The 14,953-nt window shown below is 37.5% G+C and overlaps 2 protein-coding genes across 3 annotated transcripts; both read left to right on the top strand.

The window, feature by feature from the left end:
- Nucleotides 1-387: 387 nt before the first annotated feature.
- LOC117627957 (alpha-N-acetylglucosaminidase-like) lies at nucleotides 388-5,806 on the top strand. Of its 2 annotated transcripts, none has more exons than XM_034360279.1 (19): nucleotides 388-706; nucleotides 870-946; nucleotides 1,092-1,303; nucleotides 1,442-1,563; nucleotides 1,668-1,756; nucleotides 1,833-1,927; nucleotides 2,042-2,123; nucleotides 2,336-2,442; nucleotides 2,555-2,585; nucleotides 2,951-3,068; nucleotides 3,215-3,262; nucleotides 3,652-3,761; nucleotides 3,934-4,036; nucleotides 4,177-4,275; nucleotides 4,437-4,547; nucleotides 4,638-4,870; nucleotides 4,982-5,219; nucleotides 5,308-5,386; nucleotides 5,506-5,806. In XM_034360279.1, exons 1-19 carry the CDS (start codon nucleotides 464-466, stop codon nucleotides 5,793-5,795), a joined length of 2,487 nt encoding a protein of 828 aa, XP_034216170.1. In that variant the 5' UTR covers nucleotides 388-463; the 3' UTR covers nucleotides 5,796-5,806. The 2 variants fall into 2 exon arrangements, with proteins under 2 accessions (XP_034216170.1, XP_034216171.1); XM_034360280.1 differs by having other exon boundaries at nucleotides 1,671-1,756.
- A 5,467-nt stretch (nucleotides 5,807-11,273) lies between these two features.
- On the top strand, nucleotides 11,274-14,687 carry LOC117627766 (betaine aldehyde dehydrogenase 1, chloroplastic-like). The gene is made up of 15 exons (XM_034359999.1): nucleotides 11,274-11,382; nucleotides 11,539-11,681; nucleotides 11,767-11,847; nucleotides 11,937-12,085; nucleotides 12,386-12,478; nucleotides 12,576-12,699; nucleotides 12,845-12,910; nucleotides 13,011-13,077; nucleotides 13,285-13,361; nucleotides 13,542-13,655; nucleotides 13,773-13,850; nucleotides 13,953-14,104; nucleotides 14,189-14,249; nucleotides 14,354-14,460; nucleotides 14,597-14,687. The coding sequence occupies exons 1-15, from the start codon at nucleotides 11,274-11,276 to the stop codon at nucleotides 14,685-14,687; spliced, it is 1,512 nt and encodes a 503-aa protein (XP_034215890.1).
- Nucleotides 14,688-14,953: the final 266 nt, after the last annotated feature.

Here is a 14,953-nt window from a genome sequence, read left to right on the forward strand (position 1 = left end):
CATGATACGTGTATGTGAGTTTATCCCACGCCCTTCTTAACTTTGACAAAAAATAAAAAATAAAAAATAAAATCTTCTCCAATATAATAATATAAAATAAGTGTTCAATTCCTAAGAGAAATGTGATATTTGAGATTCACATTAATATTGCGGGTTTTTTACTTTTTGAATTTTATTACAAAAGAACCGAATGATATATAATTTTATTTTTTTCTTGGTCTCACCGAAGGGGAGAATCATATAAACAAAAACAAAAATAAAATCATACAAAACAGAAGAAAACAAAAATAAATAAATAAACTGAAACAAGCAACGAACTCTGCCGCGCTCTCTCACCAGCCGGCCTTCAATTTTGTCTCATAGTCATCATCTTCCTTCAAGATTCTCTTCGTTAATTGACCAGTAACCAACCACCATTGCAGTTAGCTTCCTCTGTTCCTCACTCTGCCTCTCTAAGCCTCCAATGGCCTCCAAATTTCCCGCCTTTTCTCCAACGGTCACAATAATCTTCTTCTCCCTCTGCTGTGCCCTCTTGCTCAACTTAGCTCACTCCTCCGCCATGGGAATTGGCTACATTTCGCGCCTTCTAGAAATTCAGGACCGCGAGAGGGCCCCATCATATGTCCAAGTCGCCGCCGCTAGTGGAGTCCTTCGCCGCCTCCTTCCTTCTCACTCTTCCAGCTTCGACTTCCAAATCGTCTCCAAGGTACTAATTTCAAACTTTGAAATGTTTCATCTTTTTTTAAAATTTTCCGAATCCAGCAAAGGTACAATTTTTATTTTTAAGACTTTTCAATTCAATTAAAGATTATTATTTTTTCTCTAGGTTTGCACGATCGTTTTTTATATACGGTTTATTTAATTTGCAGGAGCAATGTGGGGGTGCATCTTGCTTTATGATCAAGAACCGTCCTTCTTTCCGTAGACGAGGAGATCCTCAAATTCTGTATGTTGGCATTTCTCTCTTTTGTGAACACTTGGAGATTCAGATCAAATGAAAAAGAAACCCATGTACTACAATAATCTATTAGCTGAAGTCGTATGCTTGACACAATTTCACGTGACTTTCAAATTTCACAACTTTTTATTAGAATTTCTGGGGTCACTGGAGTGGAGATTTTGGCTGGTCTGCACTGGTACTTGAAGCATTGGTGTGGATCACATATATCATGGGATAAAACTGGTGGCGCGCAACTATTTTCAGTGCCGAAAGCAGGGTTACTCTCCCGGGTACAAGATGCTGGCATTTTGGTCCAGAGACCTGTTCCTTGGAACTACTATCAGAATGCCGTTACTTCTAGCTGTAAGCTTCTTGTGTTTACTTCTCCACAGTGGTTGTGAAATATTTTTGGCTTCCAATCTTGGAGCTTTGCTTTTGATAAATTGCAAATGATCTTTTTTGTTATCTAATTTTTTTTTTTTTTTTATTATTTTGGGTAAGATTCTTTTGCTTGGTGGGACTGGGAAAGATGGGAAAAGGAGATTGATTGGATGGCCCTCCAGGGGATCAATTTGCCTCTAGCATTTACAGGGCAAGAGGCTATTTGGCAGAAAGTTTACCTGGTGATTTTCTTTGTTTCCTTTATTTTCCCCATTTTCCCCTTGTTAGCAGTAATGAATCAATCCACAGTTTTTTTCGTTTTGATAATGTGTTATTTATCCTCTAGCAGAAATTTAACATAAGTAAATCAGATTTGGATGATTTTTTTGGGGGCCCCGCTTTCCTTGCATGGTCTCGTATGGGAAATTTGCATGGGTCAGTTTTCTGATCTTGCTTTAAAGGCTAGTTGGATGGAAATAATCTTCCTTGATAATTAAAATACTTTTCGCAGGTGGGGTGGACCTCTACCACAAAGTTGGTTAGATCAACAACTGATTCTGCAGAAGAAAATTCTTGTCAGAATGTATGAACTTGGAATGACTCCAGGTACTAATTATCACAACTCATCTACCCTTAAATACTTCGTAATTTTAAGCTACTCTTTCAACGGGGAAGAAATAGGACAGTAACACTCTTGATTTCTTCATTTTTGTTTCTCAGTCCTTCCAGCCTTTTCTGGAAATGTTCCGGCAGCACTAAAAACTATATATCCATCAGCAAAGATAACACGCTTAGGAAATTGGTAAGTACTAATATGTTCTAATGATGTAATCCACCTCATAAGTTCCTGACTTGTATCTTTCAAGTGCTTTAATTGGTTGGTGTTCTAAATGACTCATTTCATTCAGGTTTTCTGGAAATGTTCATTCAATTCCTTTATACCAACTTAACTATGTATGTTTCTGTATATATTGAATACTTCCATTTATTTAAAATTTTCCGGTTCTGCTTCAGGTTTTCAGTTAAGAGTGACCCCAGATGGACCTGCACTTACCTGCTTGATGCAACTGATCCCTTATTTGTTGAGATTGGGAGAACATTCATCGAGGAACAACTAAAAGGTTGGTCACCTGCGTCCTGTTCCTCCCCTTTTACATTTGTGCATGTAAGATTTGTGCTAAACACTACTTCCGTTCTAATTTCTTCTCATTGTTGGATTATTTGTTTGGTCAGAATATGGAAGGACCAGTCACATATACAACTGGTATGAGGCTTCCTTCACTGACCTTCTTTAAAAGTTCATTCTTCTATTCTCTTATAATCCTTGACATCTGCTAGATAATATTTGTTCAACTGGCCATTCTAGCTCATAACAGACTGCCCTGAAATGATCCCTTTCCAATATAAAACCAATTTTGCGATAGGATAAGTAGGTATAATATTAGTAATTTACAATTTCCAGAGTATGATTTAGAATAGTAAGTGTGCTCCAATGAGATTATTATCTCAAATCTGTCAAATATGCATAGAAAATCTCAGATGTTTCATTATTTCTGTTTCCTGAATAATTGCACCGAGTTAAATCCAAAACTATGTTCCCCTTTTCATGTTTTACTGAACCTATTGCAGTGATACTTTTGATGAGAATACTCCACCTGATGATGATCCAGAGTACATCTCTTCATTAGGTGTAGCAATCTTTAGGGGAATGCAAAGTGGAGATAATGATGGTGTGTGGCTAATGCAGGTAAAAGAAATGATGTCTTTAAGTCTTGCTGAGTACATCTTTTATGGCAAAATGGTTAGTTACAATGGAAGTCAAATTCAATGCAGTTATGCACTAGACTTTCACTTTGTTTTGGTATGCTACTGAGTATGCTTTTAACTCTTCAGGGGTGGTTATTTTCATACGATCCGTTCTGGAGGCCTCCACAAATGAAGGTTATATTTATAATTTATTTGCTTTCACTGTGTGGCTTTCTTGTTATCCATGATTCAATTCAGCAACACTACGCATTTGATCACACAAATGGTTCTAAACTATGTGAAACTCTAAATGATAACAATTCATATTATGTAAATAAGCTCTTGATAGGAACAACCAAAGTCTTTGTAGCCTAGGCATTATGAACGAAAATCGAAATAGAAGTTGAGCATGACTTCATGCAATTTACTTACGGTTAAAATTCAGATACGAAAATTGAATGTAAAATGCACAACTCGTTTCAATCTTGTATTGATAATTTGATACACAACCCATTCTACTTTTATATCTTTGCTATTACCATCTTTCTCTGCTTTGGTTGACAGTGAAATGTGCTTGTTTTCAGGCACTTTTACAGTCTGTTCCTGCGGGGAGGCTGGTAGTCCTCGATCTGTTTGCTGAAGTGAAACCCATATGGATTACTACAGAGCAGTTTTATGGTGTTCCTTACATATGGAAAGTCATATGTCCATTTTGAAGATTACGTTGCTATAAAGTCCTTTTTTTTGGGGTCAAATGCTATAAAGTCCTTTTGTGTATACTAAAGAGGGACATTTTAAGTTCATCCATGCTCTTTTGTTCTTCCCATCTAGATTCTTATTAGATTTGTTTGACTTCTGCATTACAGGTGTATGCTGCACAATTTTGCAGGAAACGTTGAAATGTACGGAGTTTTGGATGCGATAGCGTCTGGACCAATTGATGCTCGTACAAGTGAAAACTCAACAATGGCATGTTTATCCATCCATAAATTTTTTGCTTATAATGAAGATATTATAAATTAACTTATTGGTCATATTCTAGTCTCCTCTGATACTTAATAGATTAAAAAAATGATATATTTCATACTGTATCTATTACTTTTCTGAAGGTTGGTGTCGGAATGTCAATGGAAGGTATAGAACAAAACCCGATTGTTTATGATCTCATGTCTGAGATGGCGTTTCAACACAACAAAGTTGATGCTAAGGTAGCGTCAAGTTATTTCCTAATCCTGTTGAAATTTAGGACACCTACTGTTTTCATTTCCCTCTACCATCACCCTATAGTTGTGACTTGTATTGTAACTGATGAGTAGGGGGGATGATTTGCAAATAAAATTTAAAAACTATTCATTCCTTCCTATTTCAGGCCTGGATTGATCAATATTCTGGAAGACGTTATGGCCGTTCAGTTCCTTCAATACAAGATGCCTGGAATATATTATATCACACCCTCTATAACTGCACCGACGGTGCCTATGTAAAGTTCCTTATATTCTTTTGCATATCTTCGTCTCTAAGATTGCGTTGGCATGATCTTGTTCCCACAAATCTTTTCCTATGAAAACAGGACAAAAATAGGGATGTAATTGTGGCATTTCCCGACGTTGATCCATCCTTTATATCAATACCGCCTGAAGCGTTTCAACCAAATGAGAACCCAGTAGCAGGGAGAGCAGTTCTAAAGGAAATAACTGATTCATTTGACCAACCTCATTTATGGTATTCAACATCTGAAGTGATACATGCATTAGATATTTTTATTGCAAGTGGAGATGAACTCTCAGAAAGTAATGCTTACAGGTTAGCCCTTTTTACTCTCAACTGGTACCGCATACACAACTCTTTACAGTGTCCGTTGTACTTAAATTTTTCATTTTAATTAATTTTATTTGCCATTTTAACTGGTCTCAGGTATGACCTTGTGGACCTGACTAGACAAGCTTTAGCTAAGTATGCAAACCAGCTATTTCTAAAGGTCATAGAAGCTTATCAGTTTAATGATGCCATCGGACTGGCTCGCCACAGCCAGAAGTTTTTGGGTCTAGTTGAAGACATGGACACACTCTTAGCCTGCCATGATGGATTTCTCCTAGGACCTTGGTTAGAAAGTGCAAAGAAACTCGCCCAAGATGAAGAACAGGAAAAGCAGGTTTGAATCCCAGTTGAACTATCATCTAACAAAACTCATGTCATCAAAAAGGACAAAACTTAAAGAATTGATTTGATATAAAATGCAGTTTGAATGGAATGCTAGAACTCAGATAACTATGTGGTTTGACAACACAAAGGAGGAAGCAAGTCTGCTTCGCGACTATGGTATGACAAATGGTGACGCCTTAAGAATTCATATCCTGCAATCTTTTACTGTAGAAACATTGAACTGTGTCTGCATGCAAATATTGCTGTAAAACTGGTGTTTCTTTTTCTTCATGTAGGAAATAAGTATTGGAGTGGGCTTCTGCGAGATTATTATGGCCCTCGAGCAGCTATATATTTTAAGTATTTAACACAAAGCTTGGAGTGGGGCAGTGAGTTTCGGTTGAAGGACTGGAGGAGAGAGTGGATAAAGCTAACAAATGATTGGCAAAACAGCAGGAAGGAATTTCCTGTGAAAAGTAGTGGAAATGCTCTCAACACGTCCAGATGGCTTTTTGATAAGTATTTAGGATCAAGTGCTGAAAACATACAATCCCTGCATGGAGCTGCTACTGAGATTGTAATATAATATATTAGGATTGGAAGACTTTGTGAGCAATGTACTACTCATTTTAATTTTAAATAAAGTTTTAGAAAACTTGTACAACTTATAAAAGTACCAGTCGTGTTGAATTTTACCATTGCTTGCATATGGGATTTGATTCAGTTAGCACAAACAGTAGCTCATTCCTTATACCTGGAATGTGTTCTTCCTCTAAGCTTTAAGCTATTGATTACATCTCCCACCGCTCTCGTCCTGTCCTCAAAGATGAATGCAAGGTTATTGAACCGCCAATAGAGTTTGAATTTTCTGGTGGTAAATTCTCAGTAAAACTACAGGTTTGGGAAAATTATTCAGTGCTATATCTGAGCATGAAATGGGTATTTGAATTCACGGAATTCGAGCTGACCCTTTGTGAATGTAACCAACGATTTGGTCCTCAATTACAAAGCAAAGGAACTCAGATAAACGAACAATTGGTCTGTTTCTGTTTGGCAGCGGAGAAAATGTATTGTATAACTTATCAAGGAAAGCGCGATTGCAGATTTTGATTTCTTCCGAGTAGCCCTTAAGATCTGAAGGGTTGTCGAGAAGGGTTTCCGGTCTAGATATCCTAACGACGTCGTCCCAAGTGAAGACATCATCGGAGGCTGAGATTGATGCAGGACGACAAGCGAGAATTTTGTGAAAAGCTTTCTAGGCGGAACGAATTAGGAATGGTGTCGTAAGCGCCCTTGGGGAAAGTGCGAAAAACTTTGACGGTAAAACGTAAGGCCAGAGAGTCATTTTACGCATGTAAATCAAATATTAACCAACTTAACTGATTTGAAAAATCGGCGCTATGCGGCCGCCTAGGCCGTTTTTTTTTGCTTTTTGTTTTTTGTTTTTCTTCCTGACTTTAAAGAAAACCTGAGTTTTTAGNAGTCTTTATTCACTGCGGCCAAACGGTTCGTTTTATATTCGTAATGGTTGATTTTTTATTTATTTAAAAACTTGGGTTGTTGATTGTTGCTGATGTTGAACGATACGCACCGGATTGATTTGTCATGTGGTGGGCCATGGATTACGTGGCAGGGATCTGGGTCGTCCAAGGAGGGTGCACTCTGATTTTAGAGTGGACGTGGCAGAATGAGGAGTGGTAAATAGTTTTTCTTCAAGAAAACGAAAGGCGAAGACATCTCAGAAGGCAAACCAAACCAAGCGTGGGTTGTTGCTGATTTTGGCGGCGAGAGTTGAGAGAGAGCGCGAGAAATCAATGGGTAAAGAAATCAATGGGTAAAGGGGAAACAAAGGAGGAATGGCTTATTTTCTGGGATATAAGCATGCTTATCTCTCACATGTGTTATTCTTAGATCATTCTTAGACCAATTGGGCCAGCCAGGAGTCTGAGCACCTCTCCTGGTTGCTCTCACAAGAAGCTGAAGACGAGAATTGAGCCATGCCCATGAAGTAAGTGATTCACATAGCAAAGAATGTGACACATAGCCATGCACGTAACCATCGATTCCAGATTCGACCATAGGATAAGATAATTGTTCTACACATAGCCATGACACATAGCCATGCATGTATTGTATAACTTATCAAGGAAAGCGCGATTGTAGATTTTGATCTTTTCCAAGTAGCCCCTAAGATCTGAAGGGTCATCGGAAGGGTTTCCGGTTTGGATATTCTAACGACGTCGTCCCAAGTGAAGACATCATCGGAGGCTGAGACTGATGCAGGACGACAAGTGAGAACTTTGTGAAAAGCCTGTTGGGTGGAACGAACTGGGAATGGAGTCGTAAGCGCCTTTGGAAAAAGCGCGAAAAGCTTTGGAGGTAAAACGTAAGGCTAGAGAGTCATTTTATGCTTGTAAATTGTATCAAGTATCAACCAACTTAACTAATTTGAAAATTCGGCGCTAGGCGGTCGCCTACGTCCGAAATTTACATACCCAACCCTAAACTCCCTTGTGCTTCAATTTATAAATGGTTTGACAATCAATTTTCTACCAAGGCTTTGAGTGCATCCACCTACCGTCCATACATGCACCCAAGCCAGCCACCGTAGATTTAGGATGCTATCATTTCTGAACGGTTAGATTGAAGTTAGGGTGCTCCATTTTCATCCCTCACTGCATTTTCTGCATCCTTTAAATTTACCACCTTCTTCTTCCTGCATCCTTCCTCCCCCTGCATTTTCTGCATCCTAGAGCAAAGACTAACAGAGGTCAAAGAAAAGCAAAACAGCATAACACAAAGAAAGCAAAAGCTCCAGCAACAAGTAAGTCGAGTTTATGAGTGTTGTTAGCTAGAGATCTTGTTTATATCCGCTACTTATATTTTATTATTTTCTACTTTTCTACAACTTGAACGTAATTGCTGCTGATATATTTGGTTTTTGTTTTCTTTACGTACATGGTACATGAGGATTACACGAGGCAGGGCATGGCAGATTTGGATTTGCAGTTGTGTACCTCTTTGTCTTTGGTGAAAGCTCAAGACAAGGACATGTTTCAATGTTTGTATGTGTGGTCACATATATAGTCCACACCATTTGTCTAAATGTTTAACTTTTATCCCTAATTTAGTTGGGGAAAACTTCTTCTTGATTATTTTTTTAAAATTTTCAATTTTTAACTTCCAACGACGAATTTTTAAACTTTCTGTCACTGTGTCTAATTATTAAATGCTATATTGAACAACTGGCCTAATTCACATTTAGATTTGTCATAAAATATATATAATTGATTTTAAAACATTTTATCAAGGAAAAAAATGAAGTCTTTACTTAACAGGTTACGATTGGTTGAAGCCACGGAAGCCACAATTACAAGTTATACTTACATATGAATAATCAGATGGAGGAGGAGGAGCTGAGCTACCTTTATAAAAATTGTTTGAGTGAAAGGCTGTATATTTGACTTGGAAATATAATACCACCACCGGCCACGGTTCTTTTTCATTCGTATTGAAAAAATGGACCATGAAGCTTCGAGGTCATGAGCATAACGGAGGAGTAGGAAAAGGAGGCCGCCAAGAATATTGGACTTTTTGGGCCTTTTCTTATTCTTTTTTTTTTTTTTTTGGACTTTGTAGGGGTGGTGAGAGTTTGTGGTCAAAAGTTCTTGTTCTGGATGATTCCAGAAGGCATGTGGAAATCTACAGTTAAGTCAAGCGAATTTGCAATATTACCCTTGTGAGTTGCAAATTCATAAACCTAAAGAAAGGAGTTAGGGCTTGTGACCGTGATATCATCACGTAACATTATTAATTTACATGTTATAATATAGGTGAATTGATGATATTACGTGACAGTAGCGTTATATTAAAAATTTGATAATACCCCATGATATTGTTTGATTTAATTTTAATGGTTATGTACTAGTAAATAGTAGAAGAAGATAATAATGATTAGTGTGGTCCCATGAGTATATAGCCATTCATCCAAAGGGAATCAAATTATATTGAAAACACGTATGTTAAACGTCAAAAACAAATTACCTTCAATACAATTTTGTCAATAAAAAAGCACTTGAAAGAAAATAATCTAAAATAAAAAATGAAATTACAACCGTTTTCATATAAATATGTCACTCACTTATAAAGAAAAAATCTCATCCATTAAAGATATGATAAGCAATATAATCAACAAATATCGTGTACTTATTATTACTCAGACTACTCATTATGAATATTCCATTATACATCAAGAGAAAGAAAACAGTCAAATTCTTCCATAAGCCATATGTGAGTTTTTATGTTTGGTTTGAGGTGTGTCTTGATTTTATTTATAATCGAAGTGATAAGGGCATTCTTGTCTTTTCAAGTTGATGAGCTAATAAGAGTATTGTTGTCAAAACAAGAAGGGAAACGTGGAAATTGCTGACTTCTCATACAAATCAGGCCCGCGTGTTTCAATCCCTTTATATAAATTGATTTCCCATTTTGGGTCGTCTCCAGAACGCGTCCCAATTTAAGATTGGTCCAATCTCCCCTACAGTTCTATATTTCCTAAAGTTGGACCAACTCCTATAAAGAGCTTTCGTTTGCGTTTTTATGATAATAAAATAGAAATCCTCATCTTAAACCCCTTCGTCTCCAGAGAATTCTAATCTATCCTCCCAAAACTCAACCTTCTTCTTTTCTCTTCTTCTCAGAATCTCGGATCTTCAATCGGCTACGCAATTAGGGCTTCATTAATTTCTTCAGATTGAGACAATGAACGGAGACAAAGCTAACAATTACGAGGCCTCCTGGGCCGATCAGTGGGATTACAACAGCAACTCCTCCTACCCCGTCGTGGTCAAAGGCGGCGGAACCACCGCCAAGTGCAAGCAAAAGGTCGGCGAAGGCCTCGTCAAAACAAAGGCGGTGGCTTCCACCGGCGCTAAAAAGGTCAAGGAAGGGGCCTCCGCTGGGTTTCAATGGATCAAACAAAAGTGCCAGAAGAAATAGCAGATTGTTCATTGAGGCAGAGACCTCTGCAGATACAGAGTTTTAATCTTCGTTTTTAATTTCTTTTCATCTTTTTAGGTTTTTTTTTTTCTCTTTCTTCATTCTATTCGTTTGTTTGTACAAAATAAACATCATTGCATGATTTTACATGTAATTAATCATATAATATATATTTTGTTCTTCTTTTTGTTGTTGTGTTCTTGCAGTCAAGCAAGTCATCTCTGTTTTGACGATGGATGAATCTGATTGACATTTTCTTTTCTTTTCGTTTCGTTTATAGGGTTTGATTTGTTCCGTTCTGGTAATTAATTGATAATTACCACCTAACAAGGAAAATTAAAATAAAATTAAAATCTATAAGCTTATTTGTTTGAGAAAGACTTTCATACGACGGAGATATCACTTTTGCTATTTACGATGAATGATGCAATGACATGTGAGATAAGTTAGTGAAAAAATGACATGTGAGATAAGTTAATAATTTTTCACGTATCATTGTGTTATTGGCCGTAAAGATATAAATGTATATATAGAAAATCATCAAATTTTGTTCATTTTCTATTTTGGACGTAAAATAAAATGGATCCCTCTATATTTTCCAAATTTGCTATTTTGGGCTTTTATTTTTCTTGCAAATTTGAAGCAACGTTTGTCAATGTGGGCTGAGCTGCTGATTGACAAGCCCAATGTTGCTCTTTTTGGGAAATCCGTAATTAAAGAAATAATTAATTAGTAAACAACAGATTAAGAAAAGAAAGATCCTCCTCCCGCGAAAACTCAAGGCAGCTCTCTTTTGGTGAAACATTGTAAAAGCCTGAAATGTCGTCTTCTTGTTCGAGTTTTCAGACCTCTTCACGCGATCCGCACATTGAGAGATTGAGACGTTAAGAGAAGACTGAGTGGCTAGGCTAGTACTAATAATAGGCATTGTCAACTCTGATCCAAGTGAGAGCCAATACAAACTACAACAACAAGAACAAGTAAAGGCAAGGCAACAACAATCTATAGCTTTTGGAAGAGAGAGAGAGAGAGAGAGAGAGAGAGAGAGAGAGAGAGAGAGCTGGAAATGGCGACCCAAATACCGAACCGGCAGTTATTCATCAATGGCGAGTGGCGAGAACCAGCACTCAAGAAACGCATCCCCATCATCAACCCTGCCACTGAAGAAACCATTGGTCTCTATATAGATGTGCATTTTTATTGATTAATTGAAATATTGATTTGTGGGTTTGTTTTCCAAGTTGGTTTACTTTCTCTTAACTAAATGTCAACTTGGCTGAAATTCGGAATGTGAAGAAATGGGGTTGTGTATGGAATGTGTGACGATGCAGGGGATATTCCTGCAGCAACTGCTGAAGATGTGGAGATTGCAGTGGAGGCTGCTCGAAAAGCCCTGGCCAGGAACAAGGGTAGAGATTGGTCCTCCGCGTCTGGGGCGGTTCGTGCCAAGTATTTGCGTGCTATTGCTTCTAAGGTATTAAAGAGCATGGATTTTGATTCATTCTTATGTCTTTGGTCCTGTTTTGGAGTGTTTTATTTATTTTTTAAATTTCATGCAGATAAAAGAAAGAAAATCTGAGCTAGCCAAACTTGAAGCAATTGATAGTGGAAAACCACTGGATGAAACGACCTCTGACATAGTATGCTTGTGATTTTGTGACAACTTTGAATTGTTATTTCATCATGCACAAGGCCCTTATTTGTTGCCACATAATGGAATGGAATGCAGGATGAGGTTGCCGGGTGTTTTGAATACTATGCAGGCCTTGCTGAAGGTTTGGATGCAAAGGAAAAGGCTCCTATTTCTCTTCCTGCGGAGAATTTTAAATCTCATGTTCTTCAGGAACCGATTGGGGTTGTTGGGTTGATTACAGCATGGTATTTTCTGCTGCTTTTTTTTTAAAAAAAAGAGAGGGTATTTTCTGCTTCTTTATGTTAAACAATTAAGCACTTTATTTTAGTAACATTTGCTTGCTTGATGGTTGCAATAACTTGTAGCAAAGTAAGTTCTAATCATCTATTGGTAAACCTTTTGGATTTTGAATGGTCCTAAAAGTTGGTAAGATGATCTTTGGATAATTTGGAGTTTTATCTTGTAGGTGGCCTTTCAGTGCAACTAAGAAGCATCTTAATGATTTATATGGTAACCAAGTGCTTATTTTTTATTTTTATGTTAAGGAACTACCCTTTATTGATGGCTGCATGGAAAGTAGCTCCTGCCTTGGCTGCTGGGTGTGCTGCTATACTGAAACCATCTGAGTTGGCATCTATGTAGGTCATGTTCGGTTTACATGTACTAAACTTTGTTCAGTTCTTATGTTGATTTTGCACATTGTATGCCTATCATCATGTTATCAATCGATTCCAGAACTTGTTTGGAGCTAGCTGAGGTGTGTATAAAGGTCGGTCTTCCTCCCGGTGTCCTCAATATTCTGACTGGACTGGGCCAGGAAGCTGGCGCTCCTTTGGCATCTCATCCCCATGTTGATAAGGTTCAGCTTTTTCTTTACTGCTAATTCTGTTCTTGGAATTTCTGCAAATTTGAGTCTTGTTATATATGCTGAAAATTTGGTAATTGTAAGATATCTTTGAGTTGTTATATAGGCTGTAATCGCAAAATTGATTCATATCCGACAGGTTGCATTTACTGGAAGTACTATCACTGGGAGCAAGATTATGGCAGCTGCAGCTCAATTGGTCAAGGTATATGTTGGAAGCTATCTAATGCTGAAATTAGTCAATCATGTTTGTGAAATTCATTCTCTTCATTTGATCTTTATAAACTTTCGCCTATGTTGTGTAGCCTGTTTCACTGGAGCTTGGTGGAAAAAGCCCAATTGTTGTTTTTGAGGATGTTGATATTGAGAAGGGTTAGTGCCTCCTGAAGCCTCATTTTAAGTCTCTCCACTCTCCACACATGTTTCTCGAATATAAATTACTTCCATTCGAAATTAGTTGTGTACATCCGAATGGAATCTGTGCATCTAAATCAAATCATGTTAGAGAAACAATAAGCATATAGATATAACTGCTGGTACTGTAACCATAACGTTCTGCTCTATGATTCAATGAAACAGCTGTGGAATGGACCTGCTTTGGCATCTTTTTGACAAATGGTCAGATTTGCAGCGCAACCTCCCGTCTTATAGTGCATGTAAGTACTATAGCGAGCTGCTACATCACTTTCTGTTAGTCCCTTCTGAGATACATGGATGAATGATTCTGCATCTTTTAGAACTAAGCAGTTAATTTATTACATGTGAATTCAAACTACTCTTGACTATAGGGTTCATGCATGCTATTTTTTGTGTCAAATTCTTGCACCTTTTTTTAGGAAAGAATTGCAGCAGAGTTTATGGACAGGCTTTTGAAATGGTGCAAAAACATCAAGGTTTCAGATCCTATGGATGAAGGTTGTAGGCTTGGTCCTGTTGTTAGTAGAGGGCAGGTAAATGAGCCCGTTTATGATCCAAATTTTTTCAAGTTTCACATTTAGTAGCATCTACTCATTTTCTGATAAAGTTATGACCTAAATACTATCTAATCTTCACTGAATCTGCTGCAGTACGAGAAAATATTGAAGTTCATCTCAACAGCTAAAAGTGAAGGAGCAAAAGTTGCGTTTGGTGGGGGTCGTCCTGAGGTATAAATAAACCTGTTTCTTAACTATCAAGACCATTTTGTTTCTTGATTTGTCACAACATGAACACGTTTGCTGAGTCATTTTATAAATGGATGATGGCAGCATCTAAAGAAAGGGTTCTTCATTGAACCAACCATCATAACCGACGTAACAGCCTCGATGCAAATTTGGAGAGAAGAAGTTTTTGGACCTGTTCTTTGTGTAAAAACATTTGGTTCAGAAGAGGAAGCTCTTGAATTAGCAAATGATACCTAGTGAGTTGACTCTTAATATATATGGTTTGATCAGGAACCCTTTTTTTTCTTTTACTGACATGACATTTTGTTGATCTTTGACAGTTATGGCTTAGGCGCTGCTGTGATGTCAAAAGATTCAGAAAGGTGTGAGCGCTTTTCTAAGGTGAGAGTGAGACTCTCTTTTCTTTGCTCCAAAAGTCTTCATGAAATAAAAGGCAGCATTTTGATTATCATGAATTTTGTTTCTTCTGTTGCTGTACTCTGCAGGCCCTTCAGGCAGGAATTGTCTGGATCAATTGCTCACAACCATCCTTCATTCAGGCTCCATGGGGAGGCATTAAACGAAGTGGTTTCGGCCGCGAATTAGGAGAATGGTACATGCCTTCCTCAGCATTGCATTGTGTCAATTATAATCTTCTGTTTCATCAAATGCTGAATTGTGTGTGCTATAAAAATCAATGAGCTGCTCTGCTGATGGTGATAATGATATATTTATCTTTTGATCAACAGGGGACTTCATCTCTACTTGAGCGTGAAACAGGTGACTCAGTATGTATCTGATCAACCTTGGGGTTGGTTCAAGTCGCCTTCAAAGCCATGAAATAGTACCCCGAAATCGAATCGAATTGGGAAGAAAAAAAAAAAAACCCACAAATGTAGCGAACTGTTATACAGAAAATAAGAAGGGTTAAATATATGTACTGAACTGAACCTTAGAAAAATTACTATATAATAGTGTTGCTTCCACTATATTAAGTTGTTCTGTTCTGTGGTATTGGTTATTTTTTCTTTTCATGAAGCAAGTTTTACAATTTATGTAAAAATGTGAAAAGGTAAAGACTTTCCAACACATACAAACAAAACTAT

The sequence above is a fragment of the Prunus dulcis genome, chromosome 5 (genome assembly GCF_902201215.1).
Source record: "Prunus dulcis chromosome 5, ALMONDv2, whole genome shotgun sequence".
Taxonomy (NCBI): domain Eukaryota; kingdom Viridiplantae; phylum Streptophyta; class Magnoliopsida; order Rosales; family Rosaceae; genus Prunus; species Prunus dulcis.